At 40.7% G+C, this 23,892-nt stretch overlaps 3 protein-coding genes across 3 annotated transcripts; all 3 read right to left on the reverse strand.

The window, feature by feature from the left end:
* Window positions 1-43: 43 nt before the first annotated feature.
* si:ch1073-335m2.2 (msx2-interacting protein) lies at window positions 44-14,696 on the reverse strand. The gene is made up of 15 exons (XM_033966013.2): window positions 14,439-14,696; window positions 13,171-13,485; window positions 10,615-11,091; window positions 10,371-10,522; window positions 10,064-10,264; window positions 9,839-9,990; window positions 9,632-9,757; window positions 9,417-9,530; window positions 9,222-9,335; window positions 9,028-9,128; window positions 1,858-8,944; window positions 1,591-1,653; window positions 1,320-1,514; window positions 1,076-1,234; window positions 44-985 (listed from the first exon to the last, which is right to left on the reverse strand). The coding sequence occupies exons 1-15, from the start codon at window positions 14,519-14,521 to the stop codon at window positions 854-856; spliced, it is 9,471 nt and encodes a 3,156-aa protein (XP_033821904.1). The 5' UTR covers window positions 14,522-14,696; the 3' UTR covers window positions 44-853.
* A 690-nt stretch (window positions 14,697-15,386) lies between these two features.
* Window positions 15,387-19,015, reverse strand: fblim1 (filamin binding LIM protein 1). Its single transcript, XM_033966029.2, has 8 exons — window positions 18,855-19,015; window positions 17,994-18,329; window positions 17,362-17,513; window positions 16,771-16,864; window positions 16,516-16,685; window positions 16,180-16,358; window positions 15,987-16,107; window positions 15,387-15,900 (listed from the first exon to the last, which is right to left on the reverse strand). The coding sequence occupies exons 2-8, from the start codon at window positions 18,319-18,321 to the stop codon at window positions 15,787-15,789; spliced, it is 1,158 nt and encodes a 385-aa protein (XP_033821920.1). The 5' UTR covers window positions 18,322-18,329; window positions 18,855-19,015; the 3' UTR covers window positions 15,387-15,786.
* A 1,722-nt stretch (window positions 19,016-20,737) lies between these two features.
* tmem82 (transmembrane protein 82) lies at window positions 20,738-23,848 on the reverse strand. The gene is made up of 6 exons (XM_033966040.2): window positions 23,476-23,848; window positions 22,962-23,034; window positions 22,708-22,891; window positions 22,214-22,631; window positions 21,374-21,558; window positions 20,738-21,295 (listed from the first exon to the last, which is right to left on the reverse strand). The coding sequence occupies exons 1-6, from the start codon at window positions 23,537-23,539 to the stop codon at window positions 21,158-21,160; spliced, it is 1,062 nt and encodes a 353-aa protein (XP_033821931.1). The 5' UTR covers window positions 23,540-23,848; the 3' UTR covers window positions 20,738-21,157.
* Between the last annotated feature and the right edge of the window lie 44 nt (window positions 23,849-23,892).

Below are 23,892 nucleotides of genomic sequence, written 5' to 3' on the forward strand. Positions count from 1 at the left end.
ACATTACGTTTTGAATGGAAATAAGTATCATGGGTCTGCAAGATACAAGTTTCTGAATTTTGTTTTATTTCAGTTACAAAATATGAAGTGCCATCAGCACACTCCTGGAGAGTATGCCAACCTTCTTGTGTTACAATATTTACACCCAAAAATCATCAATATCCATCTACATTTCACACTTTTCTGGTTCCCCCAGAGTTCAAGTCTGTCAAACTGTCCACTGCCAAAGTTTAAATATTTAAAATATTTACATGCCCTGTATTCAAAAACTCACAAATGTGACGGCAACATGTTGAATGAAAGGCAGGTGTCAGTAGTGAGACATGATGAGCTGAGCTGGTGGAAGAAAAAGAGCTGTTGATGTGGTCCGGGGTCAAATTAAAGTCTGGGTGATGCGTATGTACATAATTATTTCAAAATCATGTGTTGAAATGTCTTTTCCAAAATAATAACAGCTTATCTGATCCTCCATTATGAAGAAAAAAAAAACCTAATTTGACAATCATAAAAGGGAACAAAGAAAAGGCCACCCAGAAGTCTTCTGTTATCCTGATTTTTTTTCTTCAGAGTATCTCCAAACATTAAAATTAAACTCAATAAATAGACATACAGCAGAGTAATGGTCAAATAAGACTGATTCTGGTTGGGTCCATCCCTGAGTTCATTGAGAAGGACAAAAATACCAGACAGGAGTGACACGAGAAGGACTGACGAAGAAAAGGCAGGTCGTTGGTAGAAAACGTCCTATGACAAATCCCATTGTATCAAAACAAAAATAATGTGGTTTTCCTCTGGTGTCCTGAGGCTCATGGTGAGAATGCCCTATCCCGGGACAGTTCCCAGAAAAGAAGGGTTACGCAGAGGTGATCACAATCATGAGGTGTGGTGAAATGGTGGAGATCCTGTTCAGAAGATCGGGGGCTAGCTGCGACAGGTGGCTTTCCGAAAACTCACATGGAGGGAAAATCTGTAGGACATAGGCGGGCTACAAAATAAAAGAAAAAATACACATTCATTAATAAAATATTTTAAATTACAATCATGTCAGTTGTCTTGTTTTTAAAAGGTCTCTCACCTGATTGGAGCCTGGGTTAGGAATATTAATAATCCCAGCAGCCAGTTTTGACTGCAAGTAATTGATGAAAGCAGACTTCAGGGCTTGGGTCTGATTTAGGACATCTTCTTGATCTCGTCCACACGGTAGAGCCAGAAGAAGACAAAAATCACTATCCCCCTTGAGAAAAAAAATCATTAAATTCTGCTAAATTAAATTATGTACCTTAGAGACAAATGAAAACACATGCATTAGACACACGTACTGTCATCCTTCTGGCTACACTCTCCAACTGTGGCGCCTCGAGTCTCATTCTCTGGGCAATCCTGAGGAGAGCACCCCCTTCTTGTAGTGGCAGAGAACGGCGGGCCAAAACATTGTTGCCACATACAAAATGCAGCTGGACCGCAGCGGTGTCATTTTTCAGAGCCAGGAGGCCTTGCCATACAATTGGGTATTTCTGTTTTGACAAATAAAGAACTTATTCAGAGCATAATCTTATGAAAAGGGACAAATGCACAATGAACGAGTCTTACATTGAGCAACTGCACCATGGGCTGGGAAATCTTACTCTCTGGTTTTGGCTGGAGTTCTGTACCCTGCAAAAGAAGAAAAACATGTTGAATTAAAAAAAACATGCTTTTAAAAGCAGCCAGCTTCTGTGTGTGTATATTTATTTATTTATATATATATATATATATATATATATTTATATATATTTATATATATATATATATATATATATATATATATATATATATATATATATATATATTAATATATATATATATATATTGCCTTACCATCATTGTTGGAGGGGCGTGTGGCTGCTGAAGACCCACAGGGGGCGCTGGCTCTGGCATAGGTGGGTGCATTCCTCTGTTGTATAGGCCTGGGTACTCCTGGAAGCTTCCACTGGGCGCTGGGGGCATCATTGGCACTCTCTGTGGGGATCCTATGGCTTGTGACTGTCTTATTGCCATTATGCCATCTTTATGAAGAGGAGAGTTTGGTCTTTTGGCTTCCAGTTGTTTAGAGAGCTCCTTTTCAGAAATGCCTTTTGATAAAAGATGTTGCCTTGGAGACATAGGTAAACTAGAGGACGTGGAGGATGAAGGGATGGGCTCTTGGAGAAGGGCAGTGTGGGGATCAGCTGTAGGACGGTCTCCCTGTTGCATGAGGAGCCGTATATCTCTCCCCATGTACTGTTCCATAGCACTGCGCATGGGCATCCGAGGGTCTGGCTGCATGGAGTCAGGCTTTAGTGGGGGCCCTGACTGGCGAGTCGTCACCGGGTGGAAGCGCCTGGCTTCTTCCTGTTCTTCATGACTCCTTAAAGCACCAGGGTTCACCTTTAAAACCTTGTCTCTGTTAACAGTCTGTGGTGAGGTTGGCCGTGGCTGCATTGCTGCAGGCCAAGGAGAAGCAAGAGGGTCCCCATGCATACCATAAAGAGGTGGAGTATTGACACGGACCTCTCCCTGCACAAGATGGCCAACTGGAATCGATTGGTTGACTCTATGAGGAGCACCCGAATGAGTTGGCATGATAACAGACTGCTCTGGGTGATGGACTCCTGCTATAAATGGCTGAATAGAGGGGAGGTTGGTTGGCAACATGACTGGAATGCCTTTTGGTGATGAAGAGCCAATGGGTGACGAGACTTTAGCAAATGGAGACTGCGGATGACCAGATTTCCGTGGTGACCGTGGCTCCTGTTTAACCCCTTGAAGGTGTGGTGGAGCTCTGTCTGAACCAGTAACAAAGCTGACATGGTTTCCAGGGGGAGACGGCAGGTGAGGGCTTATGGCAGGACTAATGGCAGATGTCCAAGACGGTTTCATTGCATCTGAACTATGAGGGTCAGCAGTGTCCATTTTCTTTGAATGTTTCATTGATAAGTACTCTTGGTGATAACCCATAACTTGCTGACTCCCAACTGGGAGACGCTTCACAACACCTTGGGGTCCAGGCGGATAGGCTGACTCCATCTTGTCCAGGCTCCCGGCATCATGTTTCATGGACTGGGACTTTCCAGGATGCCCATGATCTGTTTGTGAGGGCCCCTTTTGAAGTCCGGGCTGTGGGTGGCTATACATGTCCGGCTTTATCTGAGGCATTGACACAAGCTGTTGGGATTCCATATCTCCTGGAGTGGCTTGTGGGATCTGACTTATCTTAGCACTGATCCGCTGGCGTCCCTCCAGTTTCTGCATTGAGTGGCTCAACAGAACCACGCCTTCAGAGGTGTTCACTCTCAGACCAGGACAGGACCCTGGAGTCGGAGCAGGACTGTCAATGATGAAGCGTGCACTGCCCACATCATCCCCTGACTGGCCATGGTAAGGTCCATGGTCATCTTTACTTTGCCTATATGGTGGTTTGGGTAAAATGTCTATGCACGGGTTGACAGCATTAGTTACTTTATCTTCATGCTCTGGGGGGTTGCAGACACGACTAATAACAGACGTTGCTGTAGATGCAATGACTGAGATCACAGTCTTTGTTTCGGAGGATGGTAAAGAGGCTGGTGGTCGAACAATGGGCGGTACTGGATGAGCTGCCAACCTGCTTTCAGGCAGTGGTGACTTATTTGGCAAAGTAGACAGCTGATGACCGTCAGTGGTGTTCTGGTCTCTGTTCTGGGCAAGAGGGGCTGCAGGAGTCAAACCAACAAACAAAGGCATACTTTGGCGTTGCATCAAAATCTTTCTTAGGTCACTAGAAGGTTGTTCAGGTTCCACCCTCTCAGCTTCATGGGGCAGTGATCGGTCATTTGTTGATATCGATATGGAAGGTACAGAAGGGACACTTCCATCTTTGGGTGGAAGCCAATCTGGTGAAGAAGCGGGTGGTCTGGGAGCTTGAGGTGGTCTAATATTAGTCCGACTTCCATATGTTGGAGAGGTTGTGACAGGCTCTGGTTGAACCTGCTGAGCTTTAGGGCACATTGGACTACTGGGCTGAGGATAAACAGGCTTTGGAGATGGCCCGTGGTCTTCAGGTTTCTCCATTTCAGCTTTGACATCAGATTTGACCACAGAGGGCTCTGGCATTGGAGTCCATGATGTAGGAGTAATGACAGCTGCAACAACAGGTGGAGTCTTCTCAGGAATTACCTTCACAGTGGGAGCTGGGCTTTCAGCAGTTGAAGATAACTCCTCACTTGTACCCTCTTCCTTTACATCTTTCTTTGTCTGCTTTTGGCCTTTAGGGCGTTTAGGGGTTTTTCTTCCCCTGGCTCCCTTTTTAGGTGTTGATGGATTGAAAAGATCATCTTGTATATTAGATGCATCTCCTTCAGCCACCTCCTCTTTGCCAGACTGAACACTGTCTTGCATTTCAGGTTCTGAACAGATTTCTGCCCTCGCTGGAGGAGGTTGTGGCAACGGCGTGTCCTCTCCTGTTATTGAACCAATTGCTGCCATGAGTTCAGTCTCATTTGGGATAGATTTTTCTTCTTCTGGCTCTGGATCACTTTTATTTTCTGTGAGTGTTGGTGCTGCAGGGAAGGTTGGTTCTGTGAGTTTGGCAATGTTCTCAACAGCTTCTTCCAATTCCTGTATTTTTGCTGCTTCCAGGGGTTCTTTTTTATCCATTTCCACAATTTCCTTCTCTTCACTTTTGGGGCCAACTTTAACAGAACTTGCAACTTTTGAAACTTCAGTCGGATCTGTGGCTCTAAGCTTTTTTGAGTCCTCTTGACTTACAAGTTCATCTTCCCCCAACTGCAGCAAGTCTTTCACTTCTGTAACATGAAGTCTGATCTTAAGATTCTTGAGAACGGGAGACTTGGGAACCTTTGGTAATTTAGTTTTTCCTTTGCCAAACCGGTCCTTGTCTGTACTGTGTTTTTCCTCTGTGGATTCAGCCTCTTTATTTGATTTGCCATCCCCAGTTTGTTCACTTGGAGATTCCTTAGTTTTTCCTGCTTCCTTCTGTTCTCTTTCTTTCTCCTCTTTCTTGTAGCAATATTTAGTTTGCTCATCTTTACTTGGTGTTAATGAATCTTGCACTGCATCTTCATCAGTAATGTCCATTTCTTGTTCATCAGGCACTTCAGCTTTATCCCCTTTCCTGCCTGAACCATATCCAGAGATTGTTGAAGTGTGACTTGAACTTTTACTGCCATGAGGGGAATGACGGCCTTTAGATGCTCTTGGAGTTCGTTCACCGCTTTCTGATTCATTAGAATCTGTGTCTTTTGTTTCTGCTTTTGATTTTTCAGCCTTAATAGACACATTTTCATCACATTGTTTGCGATTTTTGGGTGGCCGACCTCTTTTAACTGGTGCTGGAACATTGGGCTCTTGTTCTGAATTTTGTGGCACCACTTCTTTGTCTGTACCACGTTTTCGGCCTGCACGGGGTGATTCTAATATTTCTTTTCCAGGACGAACTGGTGTCTCATCTTCAAATAGTGTTGCATAAACAGATTTAACATTCCTTCGGCTTCTTCTTCCTCCAGACAAACCCTGGTCTGACCCATCAGGATCTGAACCATGGACAGGCGATTTGGCTGTAGACTTTGCTTCGCCTCTTGGAGATGAGCCACGTTTGGTCTTTTCTCGATCGATTCTCTCACTTTTGCGCGTGGCTTGTTTATCCGAATTAGTTGGTGACACAACCAGACAAGGAGTGACTGATGCAGGAGGCTGGAAAAATTTTTTACTTTTAATTTCTTTTTGTTTATTTTCTTTCTGGGGTAACGCCAACTCTTCATGTGTATTATTTTGTATTGGTAGTTGCCCTTTACTAATCTGTGGTTTCTCCTCTTCAGGCTCTGTTTCAGTTTTGCTTGTAGACTCTGTGTCCATTTCACTTTCTTGTTTTGGACTTGCTGTACGAGGCATTTTGGACTCTGGCACTTCAGGAACCATTTCTGATTTGAACTCAGTAGCTACAATGGCCTCATCTTGAGAAGAACGGCGTGATTTTGTGCCACTGTCCTGGGATTTCACATGTTCAATTATTTCCAACTTCACCTCTGTTGGAGAAGGGTGAGATTTTTCATGAGGAAAATCTGGTTCAGGAACTGGTTCAGATTTTGGGAGTACTTCAGTTGTTGATTGCTGTAACATGTTGACATGCTCATTTACTTTATCTTCCTCCTTAGTCTCTTCCTTCACCGAAGAGACAGGGGGACATGGCTCTGGTGTGGGCATCACTGGCTCATGTTTCACCTCTACAGGAGACATGGTCTTGACTTCAGGCTGGGGGGCAGGTGGGGCAGGTGGGGCAGGTGAGGCTGGTGGGAGCTGTGGTTCAGGAGTCATCTCTTCAATCGGACTGATGGGCTTCACTTCAGTTTCTCGGGGAGATTCTGTTTGTGGTGACTGTGATACTGGGGCTTGTGACTCTTGACGGGTTACATTTTGTAACTTGTTTTCTTCAACAGAAACAGGTTCTACTTTTGCCTCCTGGGGTTTATTGTTCTGCTGTTTTGTCAGTTCCAAAAAACGACTGTGGAACAGTATGACAGGCCCACTCTCGATTTCACTATCAACTCCATCTTGTACTCCCGGTTGACTTGGATTATTTTCCGGTTCTTCATGTCTGCGTTCCAGATGTTGAAGACGTCTAGAGTCCAACTCAAAAACTGCACTGTGAAAAAAGCGAGAGGCAAACAGTTCTCTGCGCTCCGGTTCCTCCGGTTTAGGCTCCTCCTTTCTGTCATCAAGTTTATCTTCAGAACCACTTCTGGTCTTGTATCTCTTATACCAAGAAACAAGCTTAATTGGTTTGGGAGCAGATTCCACTTTCACAGTGTCTTTTCTATCCCGAAAACTTGCTAAGTGGGGATCATAATCCAAGAATGACCAGTTATCCTCTCTGGATAAAGATTTGGCACGCTCTAGAAGAGCTTTAGTATCAGGAGTGATGGTTCGGTCATGTGCAAAAGAGTAGAATTTGTTTTTTTCAAGTTGTGCCAGTTTGGGGTCTGAAAATCTCTCCCCACGCAGCCTTTCTGAAAAGTTAATGGATGTTGAAGGGACAGGAGAGTGTGACTTGGGTTCTCGGTCTTCTTCAGAATCAGATCTGACTTCTCCTGGCTCCAAGTCCCAAACGCCATATTCCATACGTTTGCGATTATGAAATCCTTTGCCTCTTGAGAAATTTTGCTCTTGTAGAAAGTTGTCCACTTGTTTAACTCTGTTCTCCCATCTTTTTTGCTGCTCTTCTTCCACACCAAGGATTGGAGTATGTGGTTTTACTTGCGCGTCAAGCGTCTTTTTAAGGCGTTCTATTTCTGGCAATTTGTCATCAATCCTGCTCAACTCTTTCCTTAAAGGACTAACAAAGTCATTATCCATATGAGAATGTCCAGGAGACAAGCCACTGTTCCACTCAGGATCTTCACTTTTATGCCTAAAGCTCCTGTAGACACGCTCTCGCTTAACCCCCGTTTCAGCATCAAACTGATCCAACTTTTTAAACCTGTGTGATGGGAAATTGTCTGTAACTGTGACATCCTCTGGTGGTTTACCAACTTCATGCACAAGACTGCGGTCCTCTATATCCTCACTCTTATTTTCAAGTGGGCTTTCTGGTTTTTCCAGTTTGTCAGACTCTCGCTGCTGCTGTAGCCTTCTATTTTGTTCCATTTGCTTACGGTAACTCTGCGAAAGATCAATATCAACATGGTCATCTTTGTTTTTAGCACTTTTGTCAATATCAGATGAGGCACTAAACTTTAGTGGTCCATGTTGTTCCTCTCTTGCATTTGCTTGGTCTGAACCTCCCTCATGAGAAAACCTCCTGGATACACTGTGTCTTTTTGAGTCTTGCAACTCAGAAGATACGTCTCCCTTCTCTTTATGCCCCTTGGGATCTTCTTGGCCTTCTTTTTGAGTTTTGTCAGTTTTGGGTCTTGAATCTCTTCGTTGTGAATCTTTGTGAGTGTCCATCTCTTTTTGATGTGCTCCACTAGCACCAAATTCAGCAGGTTCCTCCTCGTCAGCCTTGCTCCTCTTCTGAGGTATGATTTTCCCACTGGATTCAGCAAAGCGTCTCTTTCTTGCAAGCATACGTTCAGAGTCCACAGAGTCTTTTCCATCACTTCCCAATTCAGTTTTTATTTGTTTTTTGAGTCTTGTTTTTCCATCCATTTCCAAATTTTCTCCTTTACTCAGTTCCAAAGTTTCATTTTTAACAGCTTCATGATTGTCCAGATCTCCTTTGTACTTCTGCCTTTCATGGCCGTCTTGATCTGGGCCTTTACTCCGGCCAGCTACTCCTTCAAAACCTGCTTCAGGTTCTGCCTCAAGTATTTGAGAAGATGGTGACTGTGCCTTTGTTTTTCTTGATTTAAGCCCCTTGTCAGTTTTCTCTTTTCTTTTGGTTCGCTTTGTTTTCTCACCACTAGACAGGCGATCAGTTGGGGCCGTCTTCTCAGTCTTATCATTTTTGGAACCATGCTCAAGGGATTTATCAGATTTGTCAAAGACATTGAGTGGTGGAGACATGGAGCTTACACTGCCACTTCTCTCAGAGGATTGGCTGAACACGCGCCGCTCTGGGTCTCTGGGAGCACGCTCGCGCTCTGATGGTGAAGGTGACACAGCAGGAGTTATAGGCCGTCGTGGGTGAGAGGGGCTCCACCTGCTCCGGTCGGCCTCAAACCGCTCTCGCTCCCTTTCCCGCTCTCTTTGAATGTATGTATATTTCCGAATGTCCTGTTCAAATGGGTCTCTGTAGTCCCTATAGTCTCGAGGGTCTTCATGGTACCGGGGGTCAAAGTGGTCACCCTGGTAATGTTCAAGTTCAGGAAAGCGTTCTCTCCGAGCAGCATACTCTCTTCTGGCTTCTTCGGGATAAAGGCCTGGGGTACGTAGGTTTTCATAGTAGGCCCTCTCTGTAAATTCATGGTATGGAGGTCTGCGCTCTTCCCTGAAAAAAGCAACATACATTTAGTTGGCAAGCGGTTTCCCAGGCATTCATGTTTTATATCACATTATGCCTATATCATTTACCTCCTTTCAAGTGGTAGATCATAGAACTCCCTAATGTCTTGACCCGATGCCTGCATTGAGCGATAGAAGGCAAGTTGACTTTCTTGGCTTGCAAAATCCACCTGTAAATACACAAAGATGTTCCTTGTGGTTAGATGATTATGTACAAATATATATATGGATAGTGTATTGCAAATACAGCTTACGTAATGTACCTTTATTTTATTACCACCAAGTTTCCAGCCCTTGGTCTCCCGAACAGCTGCCTGAGCAAAGTCTGTGTTGTTATACAAGATAAGTGCCATACCCTTTAATCTGTCAAGCACAACCTGAAAAGAGAAGAAAATAGTTTATCTTGAAAGCTTTTGTTTGCATTTGTTAAATAACATGTAACTGCATGTGTACTATACCTTGACAACATGTCCATAACGGCAAAAGTGCCTTGTGAGGTATTGCTCTGTTATGTTAGATGCCAGACCATCAAGCCAAACACATGTAGTGGGCATGCTTTTGCCAAAACCAAGCTGAAGAAAGACAAGAAAGAAGAATAAAAAAAAAGACATAAATACAGCATATGTCCAGTGTTTGAAACTGAAGTGGTTTATAGTTTGATATAATGCACTACCTTTAATCTATTACTTCCAAGATATTCTCCATCCATCTTCTTAATGGCCTTGCAAACACTTGCAATATCAGAATATTGCACAAAGGCATACTGTGGAACACCATTTACTTTCTTTATGTCAATATCCTAAAAAATAGAAGAGATGGCTAATTATTATTTCTGTTTATTTAGCTCAATATATGAAGCAATTCACACTCAGAAATATACCACAATTTCTCCAAAACGTTGAAAAACATCAAGAAGCTGTTGGTAACTTGTGGTCTTTTCGAGGTTTCCAATAAACAGGGTCCTTGTGGCTTTTGGGTGGAATTCGTCAATCCGCCCATCTAGAGGTCTAAATTCATTCTCACTCTCCGTTTCTGGTGGAAAACATTCATTTTTACTGACAAAAGAAAAAATACATTTTATTTAAAAATATTGGTCATCACATACCAGGTCCATTATAGGCAGTGACCTCAATTAGCATGCCAAAGAAGAGTTTCCCCTTTGAGACACTAAGTGCCTTCTCTTGATCTTCTTGCTGTCGGAAAAAAACCAGGCCATAACGATCCTCCGATGCTCCATGGATCTGTACAGAGGTCACTTTCCCATGTTTTTTAAATTCGTGGAAAAGACCATCTTTTAAACTGGTGTCTGCATAAAAAAAAAGTGTTAATGACCATGGTCCAAGACATTTATAAGAAAAAAAAAATCTGAATGTTGAAATATATTTCATAGTTCTTGTAATGCGTATACTTGCCTGTTGACCGGACAGGCAGATTTTGAACTTTTATTCCAAAGCTCCTACGTGGTTCGTCTGTATCAAGAATCACAGAAGCAGGAGGAGCATGTGTAGCTGATGACTGAACTGATCGAGCCCGTGACCCATCACTTGAGCTGCTATTTGATTCACTAAAATTGAGGACAAAAATTAAAAATAGAACATTAATTTGTGTAATATTTGAATTTCTGTTAGCATTAAAAGACAAAGATGTATGTCTAACCTGCCACTCCCTGTGCTGCTACTGCTGCTCACAGAATCTGAGCTTGAAGATCTACTATGTGATCGAGACCTTGGGCCTCTACCAGGGGACAGGGGAGCTCTTTTAGGGGAATGAGAAGATTTGGGGGTTTGTCCTGTGGTCCGCTGGGGAGAGGGTTGTCTTGATTGTGAGGAATGAGAGGATCTGCTTCGTCGATGATGATATGTCCTGTCAACACGCCGCCCCCGGTCATCTCTGTAGATGTCACGACGTGAGGCAGAAGTCAAAGTAAAGGGGTCTCTAAGCCTAGCCTCAAAATGTGGGTCAGATGCTTCAAAAGTCCCACTGATAGCACTGCTCCCAGAACCAGCAGCAGCAAACATAGAGCGATCACGGTAATAGTCCGCATTGTAGTGTCGCTGCCGATCAAAAGTGCTGCTGCGTTCATGGTGTCCATATGCGCTGTGGTCATAAGCGCGATCTCTGCTTTCTGAGCTGCTGTAGGGGACAGAAGGGCACAGAATGTTGTGGTTAATTGCAAAAAAATTTGTTTAAAACGTTATCCCACAATTATATCATAAAGCTGCACTTTGAGAGGCTGAGACTTTTTGTTAGTAATCAAATTGAGGTTTACTCAGATTCTTAAATTTCACTATCAGAACCAGATCTGGGTTTGAAAAATAAGTTAATAGAATTAAATGGTTAGTACTTTAACCAAAAACATTTCATTATCTATACCACATCCAGATAACTCATTTGAGTTATAATGAAATAGCCTGTCAAATACAATATGTTGCAACTTACATACTACAATCTATACCTAGTGTTCTCTGGGCTAAAATCTTATAGCCTAAGAAAGTTTAATACAGGAAGTTGAGGAATACATATACAATATGTTGAGAGGAAATCGTATTAATGAAAATGCTGTATTTTTCATTAGGTGAAATGAGCCAAAACTATGTGAATTGTGATACTTGTGTATTGTGTGTTTATAAAAAAGCTAAAAGGATCAAAAGATAAAATTTCACATTATGTAAATTCTATGCAGTTTTTATATTCCATGATATCTATCTTAAATTACTCCATTGGTGGATGTAATCTACAAAAACATCAGTAAACACAACTCTAAAGAAGAGTAGAGAATAAAAATACAGAGGGCAGAGAAATACCAACCTTTTAGAAAGAAGTTACTGAAACTATTCCAAATAAAATCTAGGTGGTCAAAATGTGAGAGCCCTTAAGAAAAACCAAAGGGAAAAAAAATTCAATTGAGCTAATTAGACAAAATTTCTTGAGTCATACGGCTCGTTATCTCCAAATCAGGCCAGCAGACAGTAGAGGCATAATCCAATTAGGCTATTTAATTCTTGATGGAAAAAGGACAAAAAATAAAAACCATAGAACTGATGGATTTCAGGAGATTTGGGGAAAAACATAGAACATAAGAGTTACTAGGTATACATAAATTTTTAAAAATATATTATTTCAGCCGAGGACTTAATATAGTGGACCGAGGATAGAAAATACATCCAACTTCATCAGTTCTGCTTTTAATTTGCAAAAATAAAAATGTAGAAAAATATTCCAGTGGTTGCTGTTGTCTCTTAAAAGTATTTAGATATAATATAGAAAAAATACGAATAGTAAATCCCAGTCTGTGGCTTTAGGAAATCCATTAATCCTTTAATTGATGGCAGAATATCACTTCTTGTTGACTTTCTTCAAGTGTTCTGATATTATATTTCTTGAGTCTTGTCTTCTGGATGCAGCTACATACTCCTTACACTTATGTCCAGTTTAGTAATCCACATGAGGGACCGCTACAGCTATGCAAACTAGAGTCTGTGTTAGTACATCCAACATGTGGCAGTAGCAACGAACTGAATACATCCAGGAGGGTACATCCAAACATGGGTCTTCAGCAGTCTTCATGGTCGTCAGTCCAAAACAATAGTTCCACAAATTTTCTTGGGTCATTTTTCTATGTGTTCTTGGTGTAGAAGCTCTGTGGGGATTGTCTAGAGTTACTCCAGTCTGAGGTGTGCAGACCAGGACTGGTCAGCTGTCACAGCTAGTCACAGTCCCTCCACCACTTTGGTTTAAATCCATACTGGGTCATATCCACAGTTTCAAAAATGATAAAAGTATTTCCATACTTGACAAAAGCAAAAAAACAATGTCAAAAAGTTTCTGTGAAAAATGTAGAATCAAAAAGTAGCTCTTTACTTCCAGTTTGCATAATTCCGAGATACCGAGTGGTAGTTGAGGTAGATTCCATATTATGGAAAAAATGCATAGAATCCAACTCCCCATGGTATATATTCCCACAATGTAAGGTCCAAAACTCACCAGTATATTCCTCAGAGATCAAATATCCAGAAGCACACTTTGGATTATAGATACCTCATGAAATGATAATGTGTAGTTAATTACTTAGATCCCATGGGCAAGGTGAGTCAGTAATGATGAAAAGTGGAATATATCCTACATTACTTTTGAAACAACCCAGCAATGAGATTTACACATATCTGATACTTAAATTCCCCTGTGTTTAAAGGGGAGACCAGGTCCACTTACCCATCTATTCTCCGTTCATAACGCCCCTCTCTGGTGTGAAGGGACACTGGCGGCCCAAACACAGGGCCCACTGTCCCCCTAGAGAATCCTGTAACGTCTCGACTGCTCGAAGGGGATCCGTCCTCAAGGCCCCGTACAGCACTTGGGACCGAGCCAGGTTCATTGTAGTCTGTCCGTAGGTCCCGATCTCCCATCTTATTGACAGCATTATGGGCCTTCTGAGCACTTTTGATATCCACAAAATCGACAAAAGCTGCAACACCCCCCTCAGATCCCCGCTTTCGGAGGACTTTAACACTCTCCACACGTCCATACCTATGAGAGCATTGCAATATAAACAAAGACAAAAGTTTACTTTCTAGATCATTAAAACAAATGCACTGATTAGTATAACTTGCAATATTATAATATTGTACTAATTACATTTTTTTCAGTGTGAGCATGAATTTAATGCAGCAGAAACATATCGAAAAAACAGTTTGATCAGTGCATCCATAAGAACACACAGCACGTTACAGAGTTGTTTCTAAAGACGAATCGAGCCTCCGGTGGCCTCCGAATTACTCTCAGTGATGATGACTACTTATAACATTACACAGCTATAAATGACCTCTGTGAATACAAGACGGCACGTTTACGACGTTGGCTATTTTAATGCTTTACTGTGGAAAATGCTTTGCTAGTTAGCGATAATTACGCAATTTTGTTAAGTTAACGCTGGTTGTCATGCAGTGAGAGCGATCGATGTCATGCCGCAGACAAACTTGCTATCATTCGTGAATTCACAATTTGGAGTTTAATTGTGTTTGCAAAAGTAAGGAGAAAACACCTATGCATGTTTTTGTTTAAAGCGTCCACTGAGCATCATCGTGAACTGTATATAGTATATAGTGTTATTATTTTATCAGCAACCTCGCCAATATTTGCGTCCCTTTAGTTTGTGCTGAATCTGATCATGACACCGTCTTGACTTCCCACAAAATGGTTGGTTCGTTAGGTGGTAGCTTGGCAGCTAAAACTAGCTTACCATCTCTTGGTATTTGCAACAAATGGGAAACGTTACTACGAATGTTCGACGTAAATACGCGTGTGCAATAAATCATAGACGACATTGCAATGCAGTTAACAGTAGCACATCACACAATGTGCCGATTTTAATGTTGAAAGGCTAATGCTAGCCTTGTTAGCATTAGCCACTTCCACCGCAACTGGAACTGAACCTAGCGCGCGCTGGTTAACGAACGCAGAACTCTTCTTGCGTAACATACCGTTTAAAATGCTCCACGATCTTCTCCTCTCGGACGTGTTCGGGTAAATTCCCCACCCATAGGTGTCTGGTTTCCCGAACCATCGTTTGTTATTATTTTCCCCTTCTTACACATATGATCTGGTTCGTTTTAATCCGTGCCGCTGGTCGGAGGTCCGCCTCTACAAAATGAACGATATGGGCCTGGTTGTTTGCTGTCGATTAGCTTTAGCTGCTGCGTCCTCTGTCCGTGTACGTGAACGCGCGTCAACGCCGCTCCAGATGGTTTTGGGAGCGCGCTGCGCAGCTCCGTGATGATAACGCGAGAACATCGCACCTCCGTGAAGTTGGCCCCCCATGTAACGCACACTTAGACAAAAGCTGACAATCGTTTGTACTTCATTTTTGCTGTTTGTGCTGTGAGATATTAACGATTCTTATATAAGTCAGTTTGGGGTCACCCAGCCCCCTAGGAATGCTTAAAATGCTCCAAAACGGCCCAAAATGGTGTCAATCGTTGGTACTTCGTTTGTGCTCTAAAAAGTTTTGTTTGTGCTATTGTGGTTTTTAAGATATTAGCAGTTTTATTTTCAGTCGATGACGTCATCCAGCCCCTCCAAATCGATAATAGCGTTTGAAAACTGCATAAAAGCATACAAATTGTTTGTATTTTGTTTGTGCTACTTTGTGCTGTGACTTTTCGTTTGCGCTAGCATATTTCTAAAATATGAATACTTTGTGGTAATTACTTGCTGTAAATCAAGACATTTTGGTGCACGATTTCATTATATTGTAGAATACGGTGCACACAAAACTAAGTTGTTGTAATTAGACTATATTTTGCCCATGTTGGCTAATGATGGTCTGGTCACGGCCGCCGAATAGTGACAGGATCGTCTTGGCTCATTTTACACATGCCTTATTATATGAACCATTTATGCATGCTTATAGTAATAACACATTTCACATATTTTTATTTTCAACTTTTATTTTCCAAAATACAATTTCTAAAGAATTTCCAGTTATAAATAATGATAATTGCTTTTAATAGCAGATCTACTGCTACGATTATTAAGAATCTGGTTAGTCATTGCATTATGATTTCTCTGTCCAAAGACAAGATGAACCAGCCATTACATTTTTACTACTGTTGAGACTGACGGATCTTGACTGTGATTTCATCTCAGACCTACAGTCCAAATAATGCTTGATATTGGAAGTAAAAGTGTACGGATTACAAAAAGTTATCTATTTTATGAATATACTTGGTCTATATATAGTATCACTTAATATGTGGAAGGTAATCAATGATAAATGGCTGTTTTCAAAGGAATATTCAGGGCTCCCCTTTAACCCAAGATGCTGCTCCATCACTGTCCATGTGCAGAGACCAAGGAGAGATGACATGCTTTACACAGGAGCTTCCCGTCCAGAGGATAGCAGCCCCGCTCATTGGGTTCAGGAGTCAGGTTAATAAAACACATCTGAAAAAATATAATATGCTTGCAACCCTGAACATAATTATATTTGCATTTTTGTTACTTTTAATTTGTAGCATAGTTTTCTTTACCTCACATCTATAGCAGTCCTCGTGATAGGAGTTTCCCAGGCATTCAATCGTGAAGCTGTCAGTGCCATCTTCTTTTGGAATTATTAGTTGATTGCAAGCATTACATTTGGGAGCATATTTCCTTTGCAAACACATTTTGGGATTAACAAATTATTCCTGATAATATTGTTCGAAAGTGATTGTATATAACTACCTGTAGTAATCTGGCAGGCAATACACTTCCCCAACTTCCCCTTGGGCAAATCGCTGCTCCCCAATCTGCTGTTTACATGTTGTACACATAAAGCATTGGGGATGGTAGGCCCGTTCTAGTGCACGCATCACTTGATATTTGATAACTTCTCCACAGGCCCAGCAGAGCTCCAGACTTGCCTGAGACAAGAGGGAAATGATCAGTGTTTTGTCTTGTCAGGGCATGCTAAATGATGTTTTGCGTTCAATAAATTGTCTACTATTGTGTGAATATTTGAGCATGTAATCATGTTATCATTGTTCGCTTCTGTCTTGCTGTTTTCACAACATCCTCTACCTGGTAGCAGTCTTCACACAGAGGGATTCCCGCTTTGTTGAAGTATTGTTTACCCGCCAGCGGGATGTGACATGATCTGCACTGGAAGCAGGCCTCATGGTAAGTCCTGTTCAAAGCTTCTATCGCTGGTTCACTTAGATTCACTGACTTTCGACAGAAGCCACACACATCTATAAACAGTAATTAAGCATCAACAAAGGCTGTAATAACCAGTGTATTGTCAAACCTGGGTGGTACAGATATAGACCACTTTACCTTTACTGTCTTCACTTATGTCTGGATTTGTGTTGTGGATTGGTTCCTCCATCATGTTTTTCTTGAACCCACTAGATGGAGTACTTGTTTCCACCTATAAACAGAAATAAAATGACAACAACAACTGAAAGCTCAAATCAGTAATGGGTACCATTTTATAGCCAAGAGTAAGTGTTCATATTACAAAACTATTACAAATATAAATTTAACACAGGTTTCTATTCATGCTAATATTTATTATAGCCTCTGGGAACTGTGAAGCTGTAAAATTATTGTCCATATAAGAAAGTGTGTACTCGGCATTTAACCCATTTTCAGTGCCTCTGGGAACCATCTCAAGATTTTGACCATGGTTTGTTCAGGACTAGAGCTAAAGGAGAAGCCCATTGTGCATATAAACAAAAGCAGGGACTTTTTGGTTATGAATGAATCCTTGAAATGTATTCCATTCTAATTTTCACTTTCAATTTGCACATATTTTTAAATTCAGTGCTCCTATACACAGAAAAACAGAAATTGAACAATATGAGTTCAAAGGTCAGTGATCAAGGACTTCTGCTCTCACCATGAGAGCAGAAGTTGTCTGCGTACCTCTCCGCTGTAAACCGGCTGCTGGCCTGGGGTCAAAGTGCGCACTGGGGTCTGCTGGGCTGGGGGCAGAGGTGGAGGGGGCATTTCTTGTAAAAGAATTGTTCCCATGGAAGAAGGTAGTGCAGCAGGAGATGGGGAAGTGGGGAGCAGATCTAATTTAAGAAAAAAAAGAACAAGACGTGTTTCACTGAATATATGTAGATTTTTTTTGGGTTTAAGGTGATGTCCCAACATTTTTTGAGACTGTATTAATTTCACTGAGATGGGAGATAGATATATAATATGCTTATTTTGTTGTAATATAGCAAGTTCAAGCACAAAATTACTGATATTGCTTACCAAGTTCTGGATTTTCATTTCTGATATTCCTGATGACAATACCATATAATTAATAGAGAATACTAGCTCTTGCATGGAGGTCTATGATGTAATCACATTCTAAAATCTGAAAACCACCAACCCACGGGTTTCAGAATGATGACAAAATAGGACCGTTGTCATAGCAATTTACAATTTAAGACAGTATTAAAGCAAGTATTACATCTTTTGAATTGTAAAAAAGTCCTAAAAATGTTGTCTATAATGGGAAGCTGAAACCTATGAATATGTTTTGGCCATTTAGTTCACTGTACCTTTTGGTTTTATGTTCTCCTGAGGTTTTGCTGTAATTGATCCAGATTGAGCAACTCTTGAAGGGATTTGTTTAGCTGTACCTACTAGAGTTTCGGCTTTGCTTTTAGCCCTAACTCCATTTGTCATATTGTTGTTTGTCTTTTGTGTGGCTCTAGGTGATATGTTGGTGGGACTGATGCGGACTGCAGTTTGCTGGTTGTCTATGACCGGGGAGCTGTGAGCTTGGAGAGTTGGGCGCTGCTGCTGGGTCACTGTGCCTCGATACGGAGATGCTAGAGTGATGAAGACTGATGACACCATTCTTTTAGGAGGAGCTGCAGTGGCCATTGTTGAATCTAAACCAATAGTGAGGAAAGGTCAGTAATATTGCTATAACACAAGTAAATATTCTAGTTAGAATAGTTTGGGTTACTATGTAAACTGTTGATACAATGTTACAATATCATTATTGTGATGCAAATATCATATACAATACTTTAATCAGAATTAATCATAATCTTATTCTATGGCAACTCAAAACTCAAAACATTAGGCCATAGCAAATATAATTACAGCATCAAGGAGTGTTTTGTTGGCTATTCATATACCAGATGTTGGAGTATAAACAGAGCGTTAAGAAAATGTAATGTCCAAATAATTTATATCATTTTTTAAATCAAACATGTAAGTATTTATTTAAATTGATTTATATAACATTTTGACATTACCTCAACAATAGCAAAACATATTGTGAAATTTTAATTGTGCTCTCCCACATTATTGACTTTATAATCCGATAGCGTATTGACAGTTTTACAACTTTCATGATCTATAATGTCTTTGAAAAAACTACAAATCAGAAAATATGTGTCATTACATACCTTTTACAGTCAATCTCTGTCTTCTTTGTTTCTTCTTTCTTTCACTTCTGGTCTGTTTCTGTAATCTGCCTCCTGTACAGCCTTTACTGGTAGAAGACTTTACTCCAGTGGAGAGGACGACTCTGCTAAAAGCCACTCCTTTTCCTCGTGTCCCTCCCTCGCCTCTGCTCTCTCTTGTCCATCGACCACTCCTCCTTCTCTGGCTGAGTGACAATACCACCTCCTTTCCAACCGTAAAAGGTGAACAGTTAATCTCGGGCAAAGTGCAATAAAAACATGACACATTCATTTGCTATGAAAAGTTGGCAGGCCTACACATACACACACATACACACACACACACACACCCACACAAACACACACACATACACTCAGGCATGCATGCACAAAGACGCTTATGCAAACAAAACTGTCAAGAGCTGTGCCATCTTGCAAAATAGATAAAGAATGCCTTTTTTTATGGAGCGTCACAGATCAATTTTAGATTAGAAGTCCTAGACATTTTGTCTCATACATTGAGCTCTTCTCTTGCTAACCTTAATAATTGCAAGCCAAGCACAATATGAATTTTCCAGACTTTGTGAATAACTTTCCACTTCTCTGTTTTCCCTTATTGTCTGTCACTTGTATTTTCATATCTTCCACAAAGTGTCTGCCGATTTTTTTCTTTTCCTTCGTTCTTTTTCCCTTCCCCCACATCATCATATCACTTCAGCCTTGACTCACTATCACAAACCATTCAAATAGTACTGTAGTTATGTCTGTGCTGTCCACATTTCTCTTGGTTAGCTTTTTGTGGTGGATTTCAGCGATACAGTGCAATGAATCAGACCCATTGTGCAACAGGAGATGTTGGTTTATTAAAAAAGGGGGGACTCAGTGAGTGATGTCTGCTGAGTGCTCTGAAAAAGCTGCATTGTTTTTTGTACCAGAGTGAGCGATATCAGGACTGTAGATCAGCAAATATTGTGGTTGTATTCTGGAGCCAAACCTTGTAAGGCCTGGAGATTAAATGGCAGGATTTTGCAAGGATTCTAAAGTATGAGGGGCTAGAGTCCAGATTGTGTGAGAAAGGGTTAAGTGGAGACTGATGGGGGTCTGTGTTGTTCCAGTTCTGTGCAAAGGAATGCTGCAGTGATGTCATGGCTGCAGGAGGGAGCATGCCTAGTGATGACACAATCCCCTGACCTCCAAGCCCCGCCCCCGAGCACCCAAAAACCTTATACAACTCTCTGAACTTCACTCACTCCCCCGCCTCCTCCTCATCTGATCACTTTTCACTATTGTCAGACTATACACTACATCTGATACTTCAAGGCTTGATAGATCCTCACAATGGAGGGTACACAAGGCAGCTGGAGAGGAAATGGACTTAGGCAAAGGAAATCCAGGCCAAGACACAGGAAGAAAGTCCCACAGAAAATGTTCACTTTGGAGTTGAGCAGGGGTTTAAACCTCATTAGTACATTTTAGGGGATATACACTTTTACTGCTCATGGTTATTACGCTCTTAAAGGGTTACATTTCATCCATTAAAGTCTGAGGCAAACTTTTAGACATTTTTCAAACTTCAGTGTTCCACACCGATTTCTGCTTCTCTGAGAATCTGGTGCCAAAGACAAACCTTATTTGAACAACATTATTTGATACAAGATTAAAATTGACACTTTAGTCTATCTTTAAGCGATCTTTTGTGTGACAGTTGTGTGGGTTTTTTGTGAGTGAATCTATTTTCGGGAAGGACTGAAACCTTATTGTATTATTATAATCTATTTATCTTTAATATTTACAAGTATACTTCAATTCAAGAGTCATCAATGTTGCACGCTTGCTGGGCCAATCGAGACGACACAGTTCTTATACTGCCAGGCTACATAGGCTGAGCGACTGTCTATTTGATCCCGTAGTAATAAAAATAACACAATTCTACTGGATGGAATTTGAAAGTCCATTCTTATGTCAGCTTCAGTGATTTCTTCCGTAAAGTCCCAAAGTAAGAGAAATAGCTTAGGAAGAAATAAGTCACATATTTATTGCCAAATGAATACACTCACAATTTATATATAATTCAACCACATATTTACAATACAAAAACAGCCTACCATATGTATTAGGAGTGGAATGAGACACAATTCCCATAAGATAAAATGCAAGATGAGGTTCACAAGAACTATATGCAATTTTGATATTGTTTAGAAAAAATAAATAAATGATACGGTTAATTTCACAAGATGATTTTTCTTTTTTTCTTTTTTTAGATCTTGTGGCATGAGATCTTGTCCTATACCCAGTGTGTATCAAAGTCATGTCGTTTTCTCACTTGATGCTATAGATGTTGTTGCAAACTGTTTTTGTTTTGCTGAGATTTTAAATTTACTCGAGGGATTGGATCTGGAACTGTTACCATATTTGGAGATTAGATTGCTTGTTTCTTCTTCCTCCTGAAAAGAAACAAACAATTAGCTCTTTTATTTTCAATTACTACATTTCATTGCTATTTTTTTTTAATTGGCACATACATTTAACACAGCCTGTAGGATGTCCTGTGATGGCAGCAAACAAACAGCTTCTCCAAAAAATGCTATGAGGACATGGAGCACATCAGCCCAGTCTCCTACAGTTAACATCAGGACCAGGAGGGCACCTAAACGCACCACGACCGAATGGATCAGGGCCTCTGTTACAGTCTGACGGTTCTGTCCATCTGCAAAGATTAACACAACAACATCTTATTCAACTGTTTATTGGTGTTAAGTTATTAAGATTGCAGTTGTGTATGGGTTAGCTTTGTATGGCTGCTTCAACTTACAAATTGCACATAATTGTAGATTTATTTCAAATACAGCTATAAGTTTGTTACTCTTGAACCATTCAAAATTTTGGTCTCTTCTTCATCATGTGTGTTTGACAGACATTAGAGCTGGTGCCCACACTTCAATAGATTCAAGATTGTATTAATAATTATCAAAAAGAACAAGAAGATTTTTTTTTAATTATTCAATTATTTATAATAAATAATACAATGATTTATTATAAATACATTAGAAACTATACAAATATAATACAAATAAAATAACAATAAGATTACATTAGCTCAATAGATCAACCTCTGTGTATTGCAGCTATCAGTGAATTCTATTAAAGGTGCACAATGTAACTTTTCTGGTCCACCTGAAAAGTTAGATAGTGCACCTCTAGGTGCAGATACATATAATGTAAACTTTGGGCATGATTAAACCACTATCCACCAGTAGCCACATCCAGTAGCCACTATTCACATCTGTTACTGTCTGCTCTTTGTGGTATGAATAAATAAATGAATGAATGACACCAAGACACCAACAGTTTTCATATTTTACCTTGAATATAGACCACAAGCAGGGTGTAACATAGAGTGAGGGGAGTCCAGAGCTTCAGAGCATCTTTCTCGGACAGGAAGTTTTCAAACACTGTGGCAGTGGAGACAGCAGCCGCAAGTGAGAAAACCAGGATGACCACCTTCTGCAGTTTGACCAGTATGCCATGTCCTGAGGTCAGCAGGGAGATGCACTTCCCACAGTAACGCTCCTTACTGTGCAGAGGGTACAGCTTAGCCACATGTCTCCACAGACCCATGCTGTAGCTTGCCAGTGCCCAACTCAGACCTGCTGCCAAAAACAAGCCTAAAGTACTATGTGGCGCCTCCTGGTGGATGTAAGCTAGTGTACATGTGAGTCCGCAGCCCAGAGAGAACTGACACTGGACCAAGAGCAGTTCCAGGTTTGCATTTTGTGATTCCTGTAATTACAAATAAAAACAGCACTTACTTACTGATATGTAGTCATTGTGATAGGCCTATATGGTTTGTTCTTACTGCAGTGCCCCAAGCTGACAGTGCTCTCAGTATAAACTCAAGCAGTATCAGGGAGGAAACCCTGGAGCCAACCAGACCCAATAGCAAAGCCAGACACCAGAACTGAAGAGATGCTTTCCACTGTCCTCCAAGACCACTGGCATGTAATGCCGACTTTAATTTACTGTTTTGAGAATCATTCTCACTGTAGGAAAAACACTATGGTGCTTAAAAAAACAGTATAATAATTTTTACTGTGTAGGATTGTCACTTACCTGCACATCTGCCTAAAATGATGAACTCTTATTAAACTGCATAGTACAGACACTCCACATGCACCAACAAACCCTTCAAAACACAGGTAAAGGATGATTAAAAAGCAATAGAAGGAGTAGAAATAGAAGTTTTTATGTCACATTGTGAAAGATTATAGCCAAAGGAACAACACGTCCGTAAAGACAAGCCAGAGGAGCCCCTACTTCTGGCCAAATAAGAGTAAGGTTTGTGGAGATACAAGTTTTTCAATGCAATTAACACAACCACAGTTTAAAAAATCTTTTATTTTTGTCTGTTTTTTTGGCTAAAATGTTTTATACTGTGGCTTTAACTGATTTTCATAAGTCACTATTTCAGCATTCATGACAAGAAGGATGTTTTTATGCACCAAAAATAGTTTACCAAACACATGTTTTAACATAATAAAAAACACTGCTAAGCGGTCTCTATATTGTATAGGAAATGTATAGTTTCCTAACCCAAGTTCAGAATGAAAACCAGGATTAAACATACCTTGTAGCAAGCAGTCAATAGGATTTAACATTGATCCAAATATCCAATGGAAAATGAAAAACATATTTCTTTGTAAGATGAACACAAAATGATTATTCCCACTCCTCGTTCAAAACGTCACCACGTTAGAGTCTACTGAACATTAATGCCCCAGCCTTTAGTCGAGTCATGTACTGTAGACATGCTCTTTCTGTTCCGTCTTCTGTTGTAGAGGGACCAAAGGTACAAAATCCTAAGGTCAAAATGGATTCAAATGTGATGTCAGTTCTCTGTTGCAACACACTCAAGACTGATTAACTTTCAGATTCATCAGGATATAATCAGAGGGAACTGTTAAAACAATGAATATGGCCCTTCAATGACTTTTAAATAATAATGCCGTCTCTTATATAGGAAGATAATACATGCAAGTAACAC

The sequence above is a fragment of the Periophthalmus magnuspinnatus genome, chromosome 5, assembly GCF_009829125.3.
Source record: "Periophthalmus magnuspinnatus isolate fPerMag1 chromosome 5, fPerMag1.2.pri, whole genome shotgun sequence".
NCBI classification, from domain to species: Eukaryota; Metazoa; Chordata; class Actinopteri; order Gobiiformes; family Gobiidae; genus Periophthalmus; species Periophthalmus magnuspinnatus.

Excerpts from the sequence above, each read along its gene's own strand:
- si:ch1073-335m2.2 (XM_033966013.2), bottom strand. The coding sequence starts at position 14,521 with ATGGTTCGGGAAACCAGACACCTATGGGTGGGGAATTTACCCGAACAC. Across the intron at positions 11,092-13,170 it reads TATGAACGGAGAATAGATGG|CAGCTCAGAAAGCAGAGATC; the intron begins GTAAGTGGACCT and ends TGTCCCCTACAG. Across the intron at positions 10,265-10,370 it reads TCTGCCTGTCCGGTCAACAG|ACACCAGTTTAAAAGATGGT; the intron begins GCAAGTATACGC and ends TTTTTTATGCAG.
- fblim1 (XM_033966029.2), bottom strand. The coding sequence starts at position 18,321 with ATGGCCACTGCAGCTCCTCCTAAAAGAATGGTGTCATCAGTCTTCATC. Across the intron at positions 17,514-17,993 it reads GGAGAACATAAAACCAAAAG|ATCTGCTCCCCACTTCCCCA; the intron begins GTACAGTGAACT and ends TTCTTAAATTAG. Across the intron at positions 15,901-15,986 it reads AGGACTGCTATAGATGTGAG|ATGTGTTTTATTAACCTGAC; the intron begins GTAAAGAAAACT and ends ATATTTTTTCAG.
- tmem82 (XM_033966040.2), bottom strand. The coding sequence starts at position 23,539 with ATGTTTTTCATTTTCCATTGGATATTTGGATCAATGTTAAATCCTATT. Across the intron at positions 22,892-22,961 it reads CATTTTAGGCAGATGTGCAG|TGAGAATGATTCTCAAAACA; the intron begins GTAAGTGACAAT and ends TTTTTCCTACAG. Across the intron at positions 21,296-21,373 it reads TCCTACAGGCTGTGTTAAAT|GAGGAAGAAGAAACAAGCAA; the intron begins GTATGTGCCAAT and ends GTTTCTTTTCAG.